Consider the following 24,194-nt stretch of genomic DNA (forward strand, 5'->3'; position numbering starts at 1 on the left):
CGCGGCCTCTCATTCCGGGACCCGCCGCTCCGGCGTCCGCACGTGCCCGGGGCGGGCGCTGAGTCGGAGCGCAGTCATCCACGCGTCGCCAATAGAGAGGCCCGGCTGGAGTGGCGGGGAGCGCATCAAGGCCGTCCGTGGGGGATCTCCAGGTGGGGATGGTGTGCCCCGTGTCCTCTCTTCGGGCGGGGGCGGGGGGCTTTATATAATAGAAAGAGCCCCGTGGAGCATCCCGACTTGATTCCGCCCTTTTTCGTCGCCTCTCGTTTGCTCCCCTCCCCCCCCCCCCCCCCCCCCCCCCCCCTTCCTTCCTCCCTCTTCTTGCCCCTTCTCTCCTTCTCTCTTGTCCTCATCTCGCCGCGAGAGAGAGAGAGAGGGAATACATATGAGGAAAAAGGGAGCTAGAGAGTGTGTGTGAGAGGGAGAGGAAGAGGATTTGCGACTTTGGGTATGTTGTCTTCTTCTACTTCGGCTTCTTTTCGCTTTAATTTTGGTCTTTTTCTCTTTCTTGTGGGTAGTTTGGTCGGTGAACTTGTCCGTTTTGTTCTCTTTGAATTTGATTTTTTTTTTTTTTTTGGGTGTTGCGGGTATCTGTCTGTGGGTTTTGCTACTTCTTGATGTGGTTTTGGGGGTGAATCGTCTTGTAGATTTTTCATTTCTGTGGTCAATGGTTACCAGGTTATTTAGAATATCTTCAAGTTTCCCTTTCTTTGTTTAATTTTCTGCAAGAATAATGGTTTCTTGATGTCAATTTTACCTTTTGATCATGGCATTTATTTTCTTTGGATTGTTCTTGTTCTTGTTCTTCTTGTTCTTTTTCAAATCTTTGTGTAACTCAAGATGATTCGGTTCTTAGGGTTTCTTCAGAAGTTTAGGTGTGTGCTTGTCATCAATCTTGCTTAGTTCATAAGAATTTTGCTTTTTTTTTGTTCTCTTCTATTGTTTATCTTGGTGTGATGATCAAGTGAAGCTCCTTTATAGTTTTGAGGGTTTATCACTGAGTCAAAATTTAGAATTTTCGTGGGTTATTCTTGGATTTCTGGTGGTCTTGGTGAGATCTTTCCTGTTATTGCTGGACCCTTGTAGTTTTGGTAACTTACTGTGGTTTGGTTCTTTAACGGCAAACTAGGTTAGGATCAATTAAATAAGATTATGACTTTTCTTCTGAGATATTATTTATTTTTTGAGCTGCTTGCTGTTAGTGAAAATTGAATTATGTTGCTTTATTGCTTCCAGGAGCTCTATTTTGGTGTTAATATTGCCTTGTCCCCTATAGAAAGAGATTAGTTTTAGAAACCTTTGGGGGTGGATTGCTGCAACTAATGAGGGAGAGAATTTAGAGATGTAGAGGTAGTTATCTGTTGTGCTTCATCCTATGTTAATCATTATTTTGACTTGTAATTTGTATTGCCTGGTGACTTTACCTCTAATGCCTGCTGTGTTCCCTTGGGGATCAGGAAGGTTTAGGACTGCAGAGCTCTTGTAAAGTGTGGAGAGGAAGGTTGCATGTAACTCAAAGATAGTTTAAAGCTATTGTAACTTTCTTTCTGATATAAGCATAGCTTGACCATGTAAAACTATTCACGCACTTCTTTTCTATTTCTTTCTATTTTCTGTTCTGTACAATCATGTTAAATCGAGTAATAGATATTTAATTTTTTTCCTTTTCATGATTAGAAATTACTAACTACTATGTCTTCCCAACTTAAAGTACCGTCTTCCCAACTTATTAGCCGCGTAACAACTGGGCCATGCTCCTATTACAAGTACAATAGTTATTCCCAAAGTCCCTCCATTTTCCTTTTAACAAGGTTTTAGGTTGCAAAAATTGCGATTGCAGTATCTTATTGGCCATTTTTTGTGGGACCCACAATGACAGGTGGATAAATCTAGCATTAGATCCACTCGATGCCCACATGACATTGATCTGCCAACGCAAGGTGTCATGGTGCAATACCTTGAAACCTAACCACAAATTTCTTTTCTTTTTTACTTCATGGGAGATCTTCAATGGCTATATTAGCTCTAGATCTAAATCTTTTTGTGAGATATATATATTATTTTGACTCAGAAAATTCATAAAAGATGGCTTTATTCCCTTGTTCCATATGATGAGATTACTTTTCCCTATTTGAGCTTTTTGTTGGTATATGATGTTATAGCTAAATTTTTCATAATTGAACCATAAATAAACTCTAAAAAGCTACAACCAGAAGGCATTTAACAAATGGAAGATAACAAAATGAATTATTATTCTGAAGAATGGAGAAACGATACATGAATCGCACGGGCACAGAAGTCACAGTCAACAAATTAGCAATGATATCATATGCTTCATCATTTAGAACATCCTCTTGGAACCAACAATTTGAATACTATTGTTGATAGAGCGTATTAGTTTATTTCTGAATCAAGGTTAGATTTATATTTTTAAAGTATGGTTTGAGGATACCTGTATCTGAAATGTTTGGGCCTGCCCATTTTATGTTTCCATTGTTAGTGGAAACAAGCTGAAATCAGAGAAGTTCTTTTCTAAATTAAAAAATTAAAACATAAAATAGCAGGTTTCTTACAGAAACTTGAAAATTAGAACAGATGCGGGACATATTTTCTCTCATCTATATGTATGCTACAATAGCATAAATTAGTAAGAAGGATTGTTTAAGCTGGTCAAATCATGTGATAAGGTTTATTTGTTATGTTTAAATAGTATAATCTACATCAATATGGTAACTTTTTCATTAAGTACTGAAAATATAGAAGCTCTGGTGGAAACTTGTAAAATCAGAAGTAAAAGCGGAAATCATTCAAATGTGAAGATGAAGACTGGTGTGTAAATTTACTATAATTTCTATATCATAAAACGGGCATCGGATCAGACCAGGCTTGCTTCATTTAGACACTAATACTTTGGATTAATCTTTTTTATTTTGTCCATAACAATGTGAAACAGGACAAACAGGTAAATACCTGTTTTCCCTTCCTTTTTGGTCCAATAGTTATTAACATCCATATTTCTCAGATGCAACATTGTGTTTTCCACTAAGTTTTGATCTCACTTGTAGTTGTACCTATTTGGTGCATCAGTTATTCTTGTAGTAATTTACATTTGATGGACTTAAATGTCAAAGAAGAAGATTGATTGGTTGACACTCGATAGTGGTTACCATAGTTTCCTTCAATCCTAGAGCTCACTTATCAGGACATTTGATGCTTTAAGGCAAGGGTAGATTCCAACTATCCGTGGAAGAACTGAAAGTCCAAAATCATCATTAATATGAATAGGTGTCTTGAAATTGCAATGAACATTCTATCTGTAGAAAGTCTCTTTTTTTAAAAAAAATAGGATTAGTCCCTGTTCGGTACCCTTTTTTTTCATGTTTCTTTTTTCTAAATAGAAACATGAAATCCGATGTAGATAACATGTTTGGTTACCTTGTTTTTATTTTTTAAATAACTTTCATTATTTCTGAAAAAAATGGAAGTGAAAAGTTTTCACTTCCACTTGTTTTGAAAGTGTGTTTTCACTCCTCTCCCATCTTTCACTTTCACTTTTTTTGAAAGTGCGTTTTCACTCCTCTCCCATCCCTTTCGCTCGACCTCCCAATATCGGCGCCACCCTTCCGCCTCCTTGAGGCCTTCACTGCCCTCCTCCTCTCTTGGTCCTCCGCATGCCTCCCTGTCACTACCTATCTCTTCGGCAACTTCCTCCGCCGCCTTGCCGCCATGCTCCTCAGACTCGCTACTTCTTCCTCCTCTACCAATGCTTGGAGACTCGCACATGTTGGAATAGCTGGTTGGAGAAGATTGAGCACCACGGAGATTTCCGGAGCTCTAGCATGCGGATTTGGATGTGGGGTCGAAGGGAGAGAAGCCCCCACTGCTGGGCCTTGATGATGCTAGGGGTTTCAATATGAGAATGGCCAGGATGAAGCCTCCCTCGGGCGTGCGGAGGATGCGGGGAGATTATTGAACTTTTGGAGACCCACCATCGCTCCGCTTCGTCCATTCCCGGCATACATTGATCCGATCGAGCGTGCTCCCGTTTGAGTGGCTCCCATCATGTTGTCCCCGGTTGCCCCCCTCCCCCACTCTCTAGCCTCTCGGTGCTTGCTTGGTTCCATGCTTGTCTTCCGCCTGGGCTTTCACTATCTCGGGCTTGGTGGTTCTGTTGTTAAAAAAAAAAACAAACATATTTTCTATTGTAAGAAATCTGAAAAAAGGGAAACAATTCCTGTTTTGAATTTTTTTTAAAAAGAAAAGTAAAAACAATACCAAACTCAGACTTACACAAGCCACTATTTTAGTGCAAAACTTTTTTTTTAAAAAAAAAAGCTTTAAGGTTTTCAAAGGTGTATTAAGAGAAGTATGCAGCATATATAAGGAAACTAACACACACTGTTCCAAAAGCTGGGTATAGTATGCTGCCACTCAATGGACTATGTGATGTATATATGGTGTTGGTCATATAGAGACGCATATGCAGTTGATATTTTTTAGTCCTTGAAAACTAAATAAATATTATAAAGATACAATAATAACAATAAGAATAGTAAAAATAATAACAATAATAGTAATAGTTTGTACTTGCTATTTAATGCTTATATGTACACCTAATAGCAATATTAGGACATTTTTAACAGAACTTGCATTTGGCCTGTTTGAAACCGACATCTAGCTTGATCATCTGTCTGGATCTGCCCTGCCTGTGAAGACCTGCATAAGAGTTAGCTACAGATGCCGTTTCATATTGCTAAGTAGGCCTGCTTCACACTGTGCAGCCACATATGCGGCACAATCACATACAAATAACCACATATATGGAATGTGGTGTGGTAAAGGGCCACAACCACATTTGCAGTTGCATATGCTGAAATTTTGACCACTACTAGCACAAATGATATATATAATAATCATAAGATTGAGAAGAAGATGAACATAACCCACAATGCTGTATAGGCATTAGAAATTAGTGTCATTTTACAAAATTCGGAAATGTATGTAGCCATGTAAATTAAGATAATTATAACAAACCTTAACCATAACCATAAACAGGCTTTTTAAACTAGTATGTGTTGCATGGACACAGACACGGAAATCAGATTCGGACATTTGTTCATGTGTTTGACTTGACAAGAGGGAAAAAGGATATAGGACTTTACCATGTAAAAATAGTTTAACTAAAAGTCAAGAGGGAAAAAGGATATACGGCATTACAATTCAAAAATAATATTTAATAAACTATATATTAAAATATTGTACAAAAGATAATATTAAAAATATTACTTGTTAAGGTCTTCTGATATGCATATTTCTCATCCAAACTTTGAATTAGCTTAAGGATTTTAGAAATATGACATTTTGCAAGATAATCTTAATACTTACTTTCTTGACCGATCTCTAGAAGAACAGAAGCACATTTTTAAATTATTATAAGGGGGCAAACTTAATGTTTGAGGAATCCAAGTTTTTGAGCTGTATTTGATATGTATTTTCAGAGATTCGGGGAGCTGGCACAAGTATCCAGGTAATGCAGCTGGTATAGGTACAGTGCTAGTTACTTAAATACTTATTTGATCTAACTCATGACACAAATAGGACCTATTTATTATCATTCCTAGCTGAATTTATGCTCCGAGATGTTAAATGTCTTCTAGTGCCTCCCTTGCACTTGATCTCTACTTCTTTAATTGGACTAGCTATAGTCCAGTTGAGACTCATATGGCAGTTGCTTTGAGCCCTCTGTAGCTCCTGGCAGCTGGCTGCTATAGCAGTTCAGAAAATTACAGATTTGACCTGAAATAAAAAATTCTGAATGTTATAAATGGAACTTCCATTGGCTCAAAAATCTTGCTAAAAAACTTTCCAAAAACTAAGTCTACCATATTTTGTGTCCAACAGCCAATAGTTGTGCTGTGTTGATTTATCCCAGGGGCCTATGACTATAATCTTGATGATCCGGTTGTGTCAAAGATTGTTTTCTTGGATTAGTGCTGAGCATGGAATGTCGTACCGGCCCGTACTGGCCGGTACGGGCCGGTACATACCGGTCTGGTCCTAGACCGGTACCGGAACGACAAAAAAACCGATATTTTTCGGTTTTTTATCTGAACCGGCCGTACGGGCCCGTACCGGCCGGTTCGGAGCCCGTACCGGCCGGTACCGGCCTCGTACCGGTGCGAACCGGCCCCGGTACGATTTTTTTTTTTAAGAACCACAGCGCCGCACGCTGTGGTTTTTGAAACCACCGCGTACCGGCCGGTACGGTACCGGTACCGGCCGGTATGTACCGGACCGGTACCGTACCGGTCCGGCCGGCCACCGGTACGCCAACCGGTACCTGTACGGCAGACCTTGGTGCTGAGAGTTGATCTTGTTGCCGATATCACCCATTTCTCTTGGATAGCTGGTGTTGGCAGACCTAATTCCTAAGTTCAGGGTCTCACATATTTAGGGAGGGTAACGGGCTGGCTGACTGATTAATTGGTCCACAGTTTCAGAAGAGACTACTTGGTTGACTATTTTGCTTCCTAATATCCTGCATCCGGTTTCAGCTGATGCTTTTGGTTGTAGTTTTCTAAGGCCTTGATTCTTTTTCATACCAAAAGGGGAAATTTTTTTTTTTCCTGACTTGGAAGTAAGTCAGTAACAGATGTTGGCTTTGATTCTACTTTGTAAACAACCCATTATTCTATTTCCTAAACTCGTATCAAGTAGCTATAGCATTATCTCTGGACTGTTTTGAACATGGTATCTGAGCTTCCTGAATGCTAACTGATATGGCTATTGTGCTATATTAATGCTACTCTCTACTAATAGCTCCGAATACATTTTCACAATGGGTTATTTTTACTATTTTCTGTTGTAAGTTGAATGGAAATGTGCAAATTGCCTTGTTTTGCAGTTGATATTTCTTAAGTGGAGTTGCAGTACATATCTCATGTGTCATTCAAATGCCTCCATTGACGATGAAGAACAAATTAAACAGGGAATATGTAGGGCGACACAATCTCCATGTATGTCGCAACTCAACTAAAATATCAAAACATTCATGTCCTCAAGTTAAAGCTTTTGAAGAGGCAGCTGTTTTGGACATTTATATTCAAGATCATCAGCATGGTAAATGACTATAAGTTTAGCCTTCTACCAGGAGAAAAACAAAGCATAAACAGTACCTTCTCATTGGGCTCAACTGTGCCTTGCTATTTTTGACATCAAAGTTTAAATTTGCGCTATATGCATGCCTTTCAAATCTTTTTTCAGAATTTTTTCCCAGATTTTTGTAGTTTTTTTAACCCTTACCCTTAATTTATTTGACCTGTGAAGAATGATGTTAGCATTTCTACATAGATCATCCCGTAATGTTCTTCTCATTTTAAAGCTAATTATGATGATTCTCCATCTCTTTAATGCCCATAAAAAGGAAAAGCATAATGAGATTCTTCTTTTATGTGGAAAAGACCTATATCCAAGATTTGCCATAACGGTTGCTACTATACCATACCGGACATACTGTACCGTACCGATATTGAACCAATGTACAGTCTTGTACGTTTTGTACGGTACTGAGTAGGCCTCATATTGTACCACATACTAACACTATAATAGGATGTTATCGATATAGGGTTCGGTACCGAGATGATGAACCTTGCCTGTGTCCAAAATTATGATCTTATATATGGAGAATTCCTTAATATCTTGTTCATTCACAACAAAATATTTTTTTTGGTAAAAAACATATTTTTTTTTTTTTGGAGAGGAGACTATTTCACTGATTGAGTGCGTCCTCCAACTCGCTGTCCGCTCCCCTTCACTTTCTTTTCTGGATGGGAAGATGCGAATCACGAAGGCCTTCCCATCATGTGTAGTTCAAATCTCTCTGGCAAGAGAGAAGCGAATTGAAACATTCCATTAAGCATACCCTTAGTGCCCTAGTTTTGAAATTTGTTCTCATAAAATTCCGTTACAGGATTATTTCATTATCACATGAATCTCTAGATTTCATCAATTAGCACAAACTTTTTTGATGTGTTATACCTTTGTTTAGTACTTCTTCATGTAATTCCGGAACCTTTTTGTCATCCACCTCTGGTTAGCTCTTAACAGCTCCGTTGGCTGAAATCTTCTGAGTGCAGGTTCTTCAAATGTTGATGTATCTGGACAGAACATTGTGATCACAGAAGCTAATGATTTTCAGAACATATTGGATGAAGCCTCTCTTCATATTCTGATGGCATCATCATCATCTGATCCTATTTCCATTGGAAGAATGGTAAGTATATGACTTGGCACTGGCAGTCTTAAATACCATACTGTTTTGTTGATATAAGTTTATATGTAACATCATAAGATCTTATTTATTTTATTTTGTTTAAAACCACATGGTTTTAATCATATTCTCCAACTAGCAACTTGGTTCGGGCAATTGATTACCATGTGCAACCACATAATTAATTGAAACCATTTGAAGCATTCTGAAGACAATTTATTCAAGTATATGAACAAAGCATATATATGCTTTTGTATTGTTTGCGCGTTTTAGTTACTACATTGGTGTTAATCTAGTGGCTTTATCAATGGGATCCTATGATTGCTAGGCCTACATTGGCAGTAGTTTAGAAAGTGATTGACTGACCTGTTGGTATTCTTATTTATTTCTTGGGATGATCATTGGATGCTATTTCCATATAAGCTAGTAAGATATTCAACAATTAGGTAGGTGAAATTGATCCGTAGTAGAGGTATTTTATTTGAAATATCATACATGATACAATATGACCAGATCTAATTTTGAAAACATGGTGTACGTGATCTCTGGTGACTTGGGCAGCATCTTTTAATGTTGTAGCTTAAGTTTCTAAAATTTTGGGATATCTAGAAATTTTCTTTAGGTGGCTCAATCCATTTTCTTAATCCTTTTAAATCTAGTATACCTGTCCCTTTATAACCCTAAGTTGGAGTTACAAAACGTATATAAAAGATATGGCTCAGGGTAAATGAGAGTTTATCAATGGTTAGGTACAAAACATGCGTGTGGTTAGTTTATATCAGAGATATCTCATTTTAGGTTTTATAATAAGGTTCGCTGAACTGCTATTAGAGAAGGCATCAGCCAGTGACTGGCTCGGAATGGTACAGGTGTGTATCGTGCCGTTCCGGGGCAGCAACACAGGGAGAGCTAGAGAGGGGAGGGGGAGAGAGAGGAAAAAGAGAGAGGGAGAGGGCGGGAGGAGGGAGAGAGGTTGAGAGAGAGGGCGCAAAAGCTTTTAGGAGAGAGCGATAGAGGGAAGTGGAGGAGAGAGAGAGGACTCGAAAGCTCTCTTCATTCGTTCAGTTGGGGGGGGGGGGAGACTTACTTGGCCGCTAGTGTTGGTGTCGTCGTCATTGAACCGACCAATGAGGAGAGCTTTTTGGGGTAGGGTTTCGACGATGGAATGAAGCGAAGTGGGCATTTTATCTCCCGAGTTTCGAACCGAATATAAGAGGTGAAACATGTTGATAACCGAGTGGTCTGGTTCGGTATACCCTGAATCGGCCAGTTCAACATGGCTCAACAAACCTTATTTCATGTTATATATATATATATATATATATATATTAAGATTTAATCATGACGATATATGTGGCATCAGGTGACTTGGATACATTCTTCTATGTTTATAGCTTGGGAGTTATCAACACTAGGATGTCTTTTGATTTTCATTAGGATTAGGTGGCTCAGTCCATTTTGATAATTCCTCCTCTTCCAAGGGATATTCTCTCATATCAGTTTTTGAGCATATTTGATTATAAAAAATACAGGATAGATGCAGATTGGGCTGATTTAAATTTTCCAATTGTTGAGGGGACGTAAGGTTAACGAGCAGGAATTTGTTGAGATTATGTAGATTGGTAGACATGGAAGTCTTGGATTAAGGGTTTTCAAAGTGCATTTATCAGATATTTTCTGTTGGAGGTTTTGCTTAAAACAAACATTGGAGGAGGAATGAAGAAGAGAGTGAAGGGAAATGAAAGTCAGAAAAAGGATATGGATTTGGGAAAACCACAAGTAAGTGGGTTTTAAGAAAGTGTGCTTAAAGAGTCTCATGGAACAAATAACATGCATAAAGGAGCAGTAAGTTGTGAGATACGTAAGTTTTCGATAATGACAGGCCAACACCATTTTCTTAGCCCCTATTTTTTAATTTTTTCATGTGTGAACTTCTATTGAAAATCAAGAACAAGGAGAACAAGGTTGAAATGAAGTTGGAAGTATGGAGGAAAGGTTTGCAGGTAAGGATCTAAAGAGTGACCATTTTTCACCGTCATGGATCTGTTTTACAATAGGTAGGCTTATTTAATGGACTTGCAATTGGGGGTGGGAAAACTGAAGTTGTGCTTTTGAAGGTGTTTTAATCACATTTTCTTTGAGACAGAGGGAAATGTTAAAATACAACAACAATGCCTATGATATTCTATGGATCAAATTGTCAGGCAATGGGGAGTCCAAGCAGATTTGATGAATATGGTGGAGATGAGAGAGCTAAGTTGGATGTGTGGTAAGGAAGAGAGCATAGAATTAGACACAAGCACATTAGAGGAATTATAGGAATTGCATCACTTGAGAAATTATTGTGCGGAATCAACTTAGTTTGTATGGGCATGTGTTGTGAAAACTGAGGCCCTATTATGAGAGCAGCTCCTTTTTTTCAGTGTACCATCAAGACAGGATAGAGGATGATGCTTTTAGGTGTTGGTGGTAGTAGTTGGGCTATTGACTCCTAACAATTCGAAAAGTGGTGAGAGAGGATTAGGGAAACTGCCAGTTGTAATGTGCAGCTCTTATTGGAATGAATGATGAAGGATACATAAAATGGACCCATATATTTGAGTTAATGATTAAAATTATGATTAGATTATGATTAGGTTATGGCCTATAACTATGTTTGCCTTGAAAAGCCTTTTATCTAAATGGTTTGCCTCTGCCTAGAACTAATACTTTGAATTAGTAAATGACTGGCCTTCTTTAAGTTTGTTTTGTATGCATAATTGTTTATCATTCAGTAGGTCGACTTTTCGTAGCCTTACATTATGTAGGTTGTTGATTAAAATTATTTTTCCAAAATTGTGCAATTTTTTGGCCACAACTTATTTGTGGGCATAGATTATACAATTTGGAGAGGTGGTAAGGGATAAAACTTTTCTTAAGCACTTCATTATTGCATACACTCTTAGTTTAGTAACTCATTATTATGACTGCTATGGCCAAACTAAAATATAGGATTCATGGGAACTGAATGATGCAGTCTATGAAAGTTTCAAGGGGCACTAAAGTTAGAACGACTGTTGCAGACATGTTGAATGAAAACCAACTTCACTTCTTTTCTTTTTCTTTTTTCTTTCAGTTGAAGGTTGGGTTGTGCCATTTTGCCTTTTGGAGCTAAATAACCCTCTTTATTGTGTTGAGTTAGTAATTTCTGGATAATGACATAGGCCAGTCCTATTTGAATCTGCAGTTTTTAATTGATTGGCTAATATCAGAGGTATATTGGTGCAATCACATCAGAGCTTGGCTTTTAGAAAAAAATACTGTCTCGTGTGAATTCTAATTTTCTGTGGAAAATCATTTATATAGTCTTGTCTATGTCAAGGAAAGGATTCTTAATGTGAGTCAAAAAGGTTGGCTATTGAAGTTCTCTAGTGAGTAATAAGAGGAGAAAGGATTTTTAATGTGAATACTTGAAGGATTGGAGCTACAATTTGGCAAGCCATCTTGTGTTGGGATATATTGTGCCTGAGATTTTGCTTTTCTTCTTTCACATCACATTAGGATATAAAACCACTTTTTATGACTTATTTAGTTGATGATTCCTTAAGAAACTGGTGGTCCTCTGTAAGATGTCTATCGTAGTTTCAGAATGACGCCTATCTTTGTCAATTCCGAACTTTGGCAATAAACTGCTAAGAGACATTGAGGGCTTACACTGGCTTCTTAATATATGACTAACAGTCCCATGTTATTTTGAATATTTCTATGTTTAACTTTTGGCCCATCTACAGTTCTGTCAAACAATACCTAGATTATCTTAACACTAAATCATGGGCAAAGCCATATAACAACATTCATTTAGGTATAATTATGGAACTATTACATTAAGCTTGTTATTCAAACTGCTTAGTTTAAAATAAAGTCTTCATACCTAACCGAAGACCATGGCCTTATAATCTATCTTTAAATTCCTCGACTTCCTCCTCACCAGATTTATAATAAGTCTGCATTATTAACGCACTTTATCTCATTTAGCATACCTTGCAACACACTGTTACTAGTCGGTGACTCTGCCACTGTTGTTTATCAAAGCAATAGCTGAAGAATGAGGTTTTTGCTGTAGATTTTTTTTAAAAGAAAAATCATTAAGGTTCTTTTTTTTGAAATCATTGGGGACATTGGCCATTATAATAGTGAGCATAATTGCTTCGGCATTTGTGAATTCATACTCTCTTCTTTGATTCATGATTTCTTGTTTTTGTTTGGTTTAATTTAGTTGTTTTTGTTAACTATGTCGTACAATTTGCAGGGTTCACTGTCAGCCACATGTCCATCTAACATGGAAACAATTTTCTCACCTAGTCTTGAGGACAACGATTCTCAGTTAAAACTGATAAATCACAGTAATGCAGGTATGCCAAGAATTCTGCGTTAGTATGTGAGTCAACCAATTTGCTTTTCTCACAGAATTGATTTATTCTGCATAATATTTGCAATTTGGTTCGGTTATCAGTCTTGCAATATTTTTATTCTTCCTAAAACATGTTTATGCTTAAAGCAAACATTCCATGCTTAATTTTTTTGAAGTCATGAGTATCAGAGAACCAAGAAATATGGAAATGTTTTACTTACAAAAATAAAAGTATGAAATATGGAAATGTATAGTGTGTCTATATGGAAACTAGCCAAGCTTTGCAACTATTTCTTGGACTGAAAAATTCAGCCCTTTAAAATTTGGGAGCAACAGGCAGTTGCAAAATATTGACAGGAAATAACTTGGAATGCTTGGATAATATTCCTGTTTTAGTTGCTCTTATATATTAGAGGAAAGTGTCTAGAAGGACAAAAAAACCTTCATTTCATATCTCAATAGTGATTCAGTGAGGCATAGGCTAGCGGGATCAAATGAATTTTAGTTTAACATTTAATTTTGAATTTTTCTTTTTTTTTTTTGGACAAAATAATGACCCAACTTTTTGGGCCCAAATCTTGAGATTTAGGAGTCTTTAACTAAAATAATTTTGGGTTACGATGATGGGATGCATCTTTTGAATATGTATTTTGCACCATCGGGCATGGTAATTTTGACCAAGTTATCTGTGAGCCTGAAGGTGTGATTGGTGGGATAAGGGGTATAAACAATGTTTTTCCCTGTCATATGTTAGTTTAAGGGGTAGGTATAGTTTCCTAAAATTGATGGTCTAAGTTAAATCTTGGTTTCATATGGTTTAAGTCAATGCAATCTATACGTATAGGGTAAGGCCATTCCCAAGATTTAGACTTTTTTTGATGAACTTAATAAATATTCTGGTTCTTTTTTCTCTCACCATATTTTGATTCTTTTGAGAATAGTTCCTTGCTTTGAGGCTTGAGGATTTAAGCATCCAAAGTAACAATTTGTTTGACTTGGAATGTGTTTCGTTCCCATGCATTTTTTTCTGCATGAAATATGAAAATCATGTATTTTTTCAACATGAAATATGAAAACATATCTAAGTAAAAGATTGGTGATCTGGATAGAATCACATATTCGGTCACACCTAGGGGTGCAAATGGGTCGGGTCGGGTCGGGTCCTGGGTGACCCCGATCCGACCCGATTTTTTGTTCGGATCCTAATTTTGGACCCAGACCCGACCCGGTTGAAGATCAGGTCGGGTCGGGTCCGGGTCCGAGTCGGATCGGGTTCGGGTCCGAAGCGGGTCCAAATTTTTTATGCTTTTAGGAAAGAATTTGGACAAATCTAATTTGGTCACATCATAATTATGAGGTGCTGGGTGACCCATGACTTGAAAGACTTGCAATTGACCTCCAGCCAGAATAGATGGCCTCGGACTTACTAAGTAAGTCGGTCTACAAGCCAAATTTCATATCACACTATTTTTTGTCCATATGACTGATTGGACGGAACTTGGTGTCTCCCAGCTCCCCTCTCACGAAGACTAAAAAAATCCCAGACCTTCTTCCAAAATCCAATTCCATTGCAGAAAACTGGCACATGACCCATATTCAGTTGAGTGTTCCCGCACTTCACCCCTGCAAAAGTTAAAAAAAAAACAGAAACAAAAAAATAGAAGGAAAAAAAAAGCAAGCTACCGAGACACCAGAGGTATCAACAATATAATAGATCGAGAGAGGATCCAGACGGATCAATAATACCACGACCCATAAAAAAAAAAAAGAAAAAAAAAACTCTCTTTTGCTTTTTTTCTCCTCTCTCTTTTTCTTCTTGGGTCTATTCGGGTCGGGTCGGGTCCGTTTGGTAAACCCAGACCCGACCCATAAAATGATTCGGGTCCAATTTTAGGACCCGACTCGGACCCGCGGGTCCTAAAATTCGGGTCGGGTCGGGTCTACACGGGTCGGGCCGGATCAGGTCTCGAGTCGACCCGACCCATTTGCAGCCTTAGTCACACCAATCTTTTCTGCATTAGGCTGATAGGTGGGTCGAATATGTGTTGCAAAACATAAAATATTTTTAGTGTTTAACAGAATTAGAGAAACAACATTAGAAAAAAAAAGAATAAAAAACCTAGAGGAATTTCAAAATAAGAGGGACAAAAAAATATTTGCTATAGTGGCTGTATGAGTGCTTCCTTAAACTTTGCTAGAGGAGCATCAAGTGTTTTGAGGTAGGTGGCTTAGAGGAGCGCGAAGGACATGCAGCAGCTCTTAACCCTTGGGCATTTACATGTTTACGGCATCGTGAAGCTTGAGCCTTTATGGATACTTGAGGTCTTTTAAGGTTTCTACTTTTCATGTGTAAGTGAGCTTCATCAATTGAAGAGATAATCAGACTATCATAAATTTGTCATAAGTTGTGTTGTCTGTTGATTTGTATAGGTAATGCTTTAGTAGTGTAAAATCGGCAATAATGTTTAGTGTCCTTTTATTTTTTTCTGGTATTTTATTTATTAATACTATCATTTATATTTAGAGGTTGTGCCTTGGTGCAACAGTAAGATTGCTCCAATGTGACCTGGGCGTCATGGGTTTGAAACATAAAGACAACCTCTCTACATGCGAGGATGAGGTTGCATACATCTGATCTTACCCAGACCCTATAATTGCTGGGGCCTTGTACACTGGGATGCCCTTTAATACTAGCATTTATATTTGCATAATGTTATATCTGGTTTAGTATCATTATATGCATTAGACTTTATCTTAGTTCTAACATGACCATCAGTATGTCATATGCTCTATTATACATTTCAGAACTAGAACCTGTATTACGAATCTGGTGTCTATAATGATATAAGTTCTATTTAAATACAAGATGAGCCCATAATTTAGTAATAGTGATAATGTTATTACAACTATCTGTATATGTATGGATAGAAACCGTATCAATCTTGATCTTCAACTTATATACGAGAAAAATGCTGGAGAAAAAGGATGAGGAAAGGACCAAAGTTAACAAAAGTATAGATCGGGTTGTTCAGTCTATATTGCTGGTTGAACACCATATTCATTTATTGAAGATTTAGGATTAGCACTAAATGGTTGGCAAAAGACCTAAACATTTTCTAGTGTAGCCAGCCCTCATGTTTGTAGGTGTACCAGCCATGGGTCTGAAAACACTTTGAAACATAACCTAACAGCTGTTGACCCAAATTCATGCAACATAGCCATCCACATTCCACTTAAGTTAGCTAAACACAAATGAATATTATAAAGTCAATATTAGCACCACTATATGAGATACCATCGGTATTGAATAATAATAGAAGTTTTTCTAATTGGAATGTGCAAACCAATCTTTAGCAAGATTGGTCACTAATATTAGCTACAGTACTACAGTATCAGTTTCAACAATCAACCAAAACAACCCTGGTGCACCCAAAGGGGAATTCAAGAATGCCTGCTGGCGTTCAGATAAGGGAATGCTTCCCAAACCACTAAAGGAAAGGCTCAACGAAGGATTTGTCTTTAGATCAATAGGATCAAGTATCATTTACCTCCCAATTGATGAGTGTAGTTAGATGTATCCTGCCAAGCTTTAGTCTGTTGCACCCTCACAGATTTTAGTGCTGTAGATGTTGATGTCAGCATCTGGTTTTGACACACAATCTTTCTCATTCTTCTAATTTACGTGCAAAGGGGTTGCTCTTTTGTCTTTTTTTGTTTTTTTTGAGACACAGAGAGATTGGACTAAGTCCAATCCAATTCATTGAAATCATGAATTACAAACAAAACTGTGGACCCCAAAAGAATGCACCTACACCAACAGAACAACTAAAACCCCTTATAAGAGAACATAATATGGGCACAATCCCTCTTCTCTTCTTCTCACCTGTACTACCAATCCAACTCTTTAGAAATGAAACAATCCGATCTAGTGTTGCTTCTTGATCATGCAATGGAGGGACTTGTCATTTTAAAGTTTCACAGGCCACCGTTGATCACTCTGCTACTTCATGCCAAGTACTGGGTATTGTGTACTATATTGAAGGATACCAGCCCAAACTGTATGCAACTTCTTTGTGGACAACCACCAATTGTGCAGGAGTATATACAATAGAAAAGATTGCTTTTGCACTTGAGCGAAATCCTATGCAATGAAAACATCCATGATAAAATAAATAAATAAATAAAAACTTGAGCAAAATCTAAAAGGATTCAGAAGCAAAGAGTGGGAGCTTGAGAAGGTGATGTTAGGAGGATAGACGGCTTTATAGACTGTTGTCTGATATATTTGTTTAAAGGTGCTAGTAGCTGTGGTGCTTCTATATAGATTATACTTGTTTCTTTTTTTTTTCCCTGGCTTATCCTTGATAATACTTGTGTTTGGGCATTCATTTGTTGTTGTACATGCAATATCTGCTTGGTAAATTTGAACATATAAAACATTATATCTCATCATTTTGTGGGTTATTTTGTGAGCCAGTTTACTCTTTTTTCAGTTAAAGATGAAAACCCTAAATTGCCTCATCTGGTTGCTGATGAAGGTGATGATGGAAGTTGTAGTTTTAGTGATTCTCAAACTTGCAGTCTATTGGACTTCTACGGCTCTGACAGTGTTTCTGCTTTACCCTTTGATACTGATATGGGATTTACAGATGTCATAAATACTGCTTGTCCTATTTATGAGCTTACAAATTCTGACATAATGATTGATATGGCGGAGAAATACATGATACTACCTTTCCTGGGGAAAACTGGAGAAACCAGCAGCATTTATATTGAGGAGTCATTTGAAGAGACGATGATGAATTCTGATGATGCATGCTTGTATTTAGAATTTCACCAGATGAAATCATCCGATCAGGAAACTCAGATAACTTGTCATTCTGGCAATCTGGATGAAATGGAGAGCTTCGACCCACAGTTATTATTTAGAAGTTTACCTGATTTACCTGAGGCAGTTTCAACCATTTGTCCTATTTCACAACCAAAGGAAACAAAGAAAAGGAAGCCTATCACCCTTGTACTTGATTTGGATGGTAAGTTAAACTGAGAATTTGTATTCATTATCATACAAAACTTCCTAGTTTGTTGTATTTTTTTCAAATGCCTGCTTCTTTGTTTGTTCTTAGAATTTAATTGGAAAAATATTTGAAGGGTGTCAAGTTGTGTATGGGACCATGTTAGTTGTCTTTGTTTTACAGGCAGTAGTTAAGAAAGTGTTTCTGTATTGAATGCAGAAACTCTTGTCCATTCTACCCTGGAGCATTGTGATGATGCTGATTTCACCTTTCCAGTCTTCTTTAACATGAAACAACATACCGTATATGTAAGACGTAGGCCTTACCTGCAGCTCTTTCTGGAGAGGGTAGCTCAGATGTTTGAGATTGTTGTTTTCACAGCCAGTCAAAGTATCTATGCTGAACAGCTATTGGATATGCTGGATCCAGAAAAGAAGTTAATTTCGCAGCGTATTTATCGTGAATCATGCATATTTTCTGATGGTAGCTATACAAAGGACCTGACCATTTTAGGAGTCGATTTGGCGAACGTTGTCATAATCGACAATTCTCCACAGGTAGTATTCTCCTCTTATCTCCAAGTTTCTGAGGGTTAAACCAGTGTGTGTACTACTAAATATATTTCACACTCAAAACTACATGTCGGTAGACCAATATTACACTTTCCTGCATTAGTTGCGAGAATGTTTCACATGGAGAGCCTTTTTTTGGTTGCATTGCCAATTTTCTGTTTCTGTTTTGTTTCAGGTTTCCTGAAAACAGGTAACTTTTTTGGTTACCAAAATTGCATAATTGTTTTCCAATGTGATTCTCACTTTAATTTCCAATGTGGTTTTCTTTTCTTTCTGTTCTCAATTTGTTTATTGTAAAAAATAACTGACTGTCTGATTTTTTTAAATTTCAGAAACTGTTTTAAAGCCAAAGAAATGAAAACCAAACATATTCTAGATCATGGTAATGCTTTTCTGCTGTTAAGCAATAGAAAACAAGAAACAAATGAACAACCAAGTGAGTCCATCACTATGAGATGTCAAATTTTCTGGATGACAGGTTGGGAGTTGGAAAGTTCTTTATTCATTTGCTTGGTTGTTGAGATTTAGTAATGAAAAATTTATTTAGAAGATTATCCTTTGAAAGAGCATAAGCCAACTTTATCTTGCTTTCACATGGACAGACATATTGTCCTGTCATCTAATACTTTTAATATGAAAATACTATATATATACATGTATATGCGTACGTATATATATTAGAAACTATTAGATGATTCGTCACTAGTTCTCTCTCTTTAACCCTTGGTTTCAGGTTTTCCGGTTGCAGGTAAATAACGGAATACCTATCAAGAGTTGGTTTGATGATCCATCAGACCATGCATTGCTTCAATTACTTCCCTTCCTTGAGAGCCTGGCAGATGCAGATGATGTCCGTCCCATCATTGCAAAGAAATTCGGAAATAAGGAATGACGTTTGTTGGGGCAGTCGTAAGGTTGGTTAACTCCTATGACTTTCTAGAGTGTCTCATCAGTTTGCATAACTGTTACATTGTTTATGTTATAAGTCCTTTTATCTTCAGCCTATTATGTATGGGTATGTTAGCTACTCTAACATTCAAAGGTTACTGTAAATGATGCTAAAGTTAACTGGCTAAAATAATTATTTTCCCACCTATTCTTGTTATGTGGGCATATGCATACAATTACTTTATTGAAAAAAAAAGTCTTTTGCTGATGTTCATATGTACGTAATAAGTTTTGTCTAATGTTCATACATTGGTTATCACTGCAGCATTTTGAACTTAACATTGCGCATTTCCTAGGTTTGATGTTTAATTCTTAATTATCATTACCACACTAGCAACTCATACTGCAGAATTCTAGATTATATGATATCACACTAGGGTGCCTGCACAAGAATTTTCTTATCATTGTTAGTTTCATCTAATCTCTCTATCCTTATTGTTTCAGTTTCATGCTTTCAGCATGACTTTATGACAAACTAGTGCCGCACGCTGACCCATTTGCTCATTATTTACTTCTAAGTGAATTTAGTAAGCCAATAAAGCAAAGCAAAGGATTATAAGAATTTCTTTAAATGTATGCTTGAAAATAAAGTTGTCAAGCAGTATAACTTTCAGGTTTCATATGATCATTGACCAATAATGGCGGAGGTTTAGACACATTGAATCAGTATTAAAGGTTAAGAATGTCTAGGGATTACAGAACTTAAATGTTCTGACTACATTGCTCAGCTTAAGATGTCTCAAATATGTTTTTGCCTGGATAGTGTAACTGAATTGAAGTTTGTATTAATGCTTGATATAACATGAGTTTTATAAGCTGACTAATTTGAAGTTGTTTGATATGGGTTTAACAATTACTTAGGAATCATGAGGTAGAAATGCTCTAAAATAGGCACAGACTAGGCAAAATCTAGCTGAGATTATCTTTAGACATTGAAACAATGTTTTCAGCACTTACATCACTTTTATCACCAGGTGAGTTCCAATACTCAATTCTTTTTAGTCTCTTTATAAAGGATCCTGTAGGTGATTGTGAGTTTCTTGTCTTTGAGTTTATTGGTAGTTGTTTCTTCCAGAAAATGCCAACATAACTGTTGACACCGTGATAAAACTATTTTGTTATTTTGGAATAAATTATGCAAACCCTCTAGTAGTAAGGTTGAGATTTTCTGAACAACAAAATATGCATGATAAAATATGTCTATAAACATCATTGCTCATATTATTTCTTATGGATTTGTGGTTTTCAGAAAATCATATTTATATAACATCAATGTACCAAACTTATTATTGGCTATTGTAATGCTATACTATACTAATTTTTAACTTTCAAAAAAAATATCTTAAACATTATTTTATTTTTTGTATTGCAGTCTGTATTATTCATTGTAAGGGAAAGTAATAGATTATTGGGGCAAAGTAAGTGGCATTTGACAATAGCACTATAACAAAATAGTTCACTATGTTTACATAAATATCTTTTTATAGTTATACAGATATTAGTTTTATAAAAATTTACGTGGCAACTGTTGGGTTTAGAATGGTAATAATCATTATGGAAGTTAAAAAATATGTTGAATTTTTCTTTTCTTTGCACTCTTCTATCATTGATTATTGTAGGCAAATCCCTCATTTTTCTTCTTTATTCTTCATCCGCAAAATTGAAATGGAGAATGATATTCAATTGTGATATATAGAAGATAAATGGGTACAATGTATCATGTTGTTTCTTCTCAATGACCGTTGTCCATGGATTGCACTCATGAAACAATACAATTTGACGGGACATAGAGATCTAATAAAGAAATAAACAACTTAACATTTCTGGAGAGAGCAAGAAGTTTGAGATCTAATATTTCAAGACCTGGGTAACATACCTGGGGGGGGTGAGAGAGAAAAAAAGATAACAGGGCAAAGAAATTGGAAGTTACATAAGATTTCACAGTTGTGGACCTAAGCTACATAATGAATGCTCCAAGGGCATCCATTTAAAGGAGTATTAACAAATGAGGCATTTATAAAAAGAACAATGCTTATATTGTACCAAACAATGTGTCATATTGTGATCAGAAAATGGGAGTTACAAAATTCTATGCTGCCATACCTCAGAAAACAGAGATCTTTAAAAATAGAAAAAAAGAGAAAAAACCAAGCAGAGCTTTCCTATTGCCCCTCTTGGGCTCTTGTACCCTACAGGCCATCAAACAAGGGAGCAATAGAAAGTTTCATATCAGCTGAGGGGACATTAGTTCACTGAGATGTCTGAGTTAATATTTCCCAGAATAGATCACTCTCTTGAATCCCTAAATTTTGAAAGGGGAATTTGGTGTGATTCATGAGCTAGTGGTGTTTGGCATCTCAAACAGGAGGTTCTAGATACCATGAACAAGTTTCCATGTTGCGTTGGATATCAAGTCTACCATCAATTATCTTACTAAATTAAATCTCAGGCACTTACGGGTTTTAGTTATGGTTGGATGTTGAGAAATTTATATCATGTGATCAAATGGATGGCTAAAATAGGAGTTGTGAAGATTATTTGTGAAGAAGATTCTTTAATGTTTTGGCACTTTAATTTGATTTATTTTTTGACCTTCAATAACAGAAAATATTGATGAGTGTCCCAAAAGCATTTATTACCATGATCACCTTTTTACAAGGGATATATATTGCTTTCATTGAACACTAATAAATAGTTTATAAGGATTTTAAAAATCATATTCCTGTGGCTTAGTTTGTAATCACAATTGCATGGTGACTATAGTTGTTCTCCCCATTTGCCTTCTTGTGTGATTTGTTTTTATGATAATTAAAACATTCCTATTATCTGAAATTTCGCAAATACTAAAAACTGTTTTCATAAACAAAAAAATGGAAATATTGTTATTGAACATATTTTAGATTGACATACTGTTTTTCTACTTCTAGAGATGGAAAACAAGAAATCTAAGTGCAAGTGTGCAACCAAGTGGATTATTAGTTGTTAGATCTCCATTTTCGCAATTGAAGATTAGAGCTTCATTCTTTAGTAATAGAGAAGAATTTAATAGTTAAAATGTTATTCAAAAGATCTTTATCCTTGAATGGTGCATCCCCAAATATTGGGGCCTAAATAATTAGAGTGCAGACAGGCCCCCTCCCCCTCAAGAAAAAACGTGTGCATGAAGCCAAATCTATCTTCCTCTCATGTGTGTCCTCTCATGTGTGTATATGCAATCTTATATCATCTTTTTTTTTATTGTAAAATAAAATTCTTGAATTTACTATAACATTTCAAAGTAGCCTGACAAATTTGCAATCATTAAGTGTTAAGTTAATTATTCCCGTCGTTCTCTGTTGATTTCAGGTTTTCAAGTTACAATTAATAATGTATTACCTATTAAGAGTTGGTTTGGTGATCCCCAGACCAGGCATCGATTTCAACCCTGGTCGGTGCAGGGGATTTTCATCTATTATTGGGTAGATATTATGCAATAAAGAGAAATGATGTTTGTTCAGACAGCCATAAGTTTAGTTCGTTGACTCCTGTCACTTTCTACAGAATGTCATCCTTCAGGTGGCTTTCCCGCAGAATCAACTCATTATTTGTCTCTCAGCTTTGGTGCCATTAATTAATGGCAATAGCTATTATAACTTGCTCTGGTTGCTGATGGTTGTATATATGAATGATGCCAAAGCTAACTGCCTAGAGTTGTATATTCTCTGACCTTACTTTTGCCATACAGATGTGTGCATAAGAGTACTGTTGGTGAATTAAAGTTGTGTGGTTCAGTTTCCGATAAATGCGTGTATTTAGTAATCTGACATTTAATAATTCATGACTTGGTTGTATCAGTCCATTGTTGTAGTGTCAATTTTTATGTGCTGACTAGTGGTATATTTCTCCAGAAGATAAAAAATAAAAAAAAGTTGATTGGTTGTGCAGTTCTAGATCCTATGATTGATGACCATAAGGTGGATGGTTCAAACAATACAATGTTGAAGAGGGGCGTGTAGGTAATTGAGTAAAGAGGGGGTTGCCCTCCGCAAATACCCCAAATCTCCATAATCCTTGGTTCTGAATTTAGGTCTCTGGTGCAACCACCAAGAGATCTTACAATAAGGATAGGCTGGCACCTTTTGTAGCTTGCGGAAACCTAAACAACAATTTTGCTTGTCTCATCGTGTCCCAGCTGTACTGTGCTTTGACATGGCTTAATTCACAGCTAATTGATGTTTATGCTAATTATATGATATTAGATAGATAACTATCTGATTACTTTGATGGTGTTTGTGTATGTTATGGAGGTACATGGACTTTAGTTTGATAGGAAACTAAAGTCCTGTAAACAAGATAGGTGAAAACTCATCAAATTACATCCTCCGTTACCTACCAGTTCGTAATAAAAGGCCTTGTCTTCTAAAATCATTAAAGGTGAGCTACAAGACTCAAGACTGCAAGCCTTGTTATCATCTTTGAGATCCTTGGGATTGTCGATGCTTGAAATGCCTTCATGGCTAATGGAAAAACTTCCTTTTCTTTCGTTTTTTCGTGATTGTGGCCTTGGAGCCGTCACCTGAAGTGTTCCTGTTCCTTCTATCTTCTAATGCTTTTGAATAAAGCACATGTACTGCATGTGCCGAATACTGATTAACAGTACACAAAATAAAACTATTGTGCATTACCCTCAAAAAGTAAAATATGAGTCTGCTTTGCGTTCCGAAAGACCCATATGTAACATAAGACTGTGGGTCAGAGAAGTCATGCTCAAAGTGACTGGGCCGTAGTAATCAACTAGATCCAGGGGCACCGATGGTGTGGGTGGGTGCCACCCCCTGCTTCAGAACATTCAGACTATGGTTAATAGTGATGTTGCTTTTCAAGCCGAGCCTATTTACAGAGAAGCTAATGGGACCGCAGATTGGGTGGCCTCGTATGTGGCCAATTACTTAGAGGGCTGTGAGTTGGAAAAAAGGAGTTGCCTAAAGCACTTCTTGATTTGCCGTTTTTTAACTTTTTCT

The 24,194-nt window shown here is 36.8% G+C and overlaps 1 protein-coding gene across 9 annotated transcripts; it reads left to right on the plus strand.

Annotated features, from left to right (window-relative positions):
- The first annotated feature begins 304 nt into the window (after positions 1-304).
- Positions 305-23,117, plus strand: LOC103712678 (CTD small phosphatase-like protein 3). 9 transcript variants are annotated; one of them, XM_039125581.1, is made up of 10 exons: positions 305-448; positions 1,237-1,350; positions 6,905-7,119; positions 8,136-8,272; positions 12,558-12,660; positions 17,153-17,197; positions 17,309-17,692; positions 17,894-18,231; positions 18,980-19,160; positions 22,540-23,030. In XM_039125581.1, the coding sequence occupies exons 3-9, from the start codon at positions 6,954-6,956 to the stop codon at positions 19,136-19,138; spliced, it is 1,332 nt and encodes a 443-aa protein (XP_038981509.1). In that variant the 5' UTR covers positions 305-448; positions 1,237-1,350; positions 6,905-6,953; the 3' UTR covers positions 19,139-19,160; positions 22,540-23,030. The 9 variants fall into 9 exon arrangements, with proteins under 9 accessions (XP_038981509.1, XP_038981505.1, XP_038981504.1 ...); XM_039125577.1 differs by having other exon boundaries at positions 17,153-17,692; positions 22,735-23,117; XM_039125576.1 differs by having other exon boundaries at positions 17,153-17,692.
- Positions 23,118-24,194: the final 1,077 nt, after the last annotated feature.

This window comes from Phoenix dactylifera, chromosome 4 (assembly GCF_009389715.1).
Source record: "Phoenix dactylifera cultivar Barhee BC4 chromosome 4, palm_55x_up_171113_PBpolish2nd_filt_p, whole genome shotgun sequence".
Taxonomy (NCBI): domain Eukaryota; kingdom Viridiplantae; phylum Streptophyta; class Magnoliopsida; order Arecales; family Arecaceae; genus Phoenix; species Phoenix dactylifera.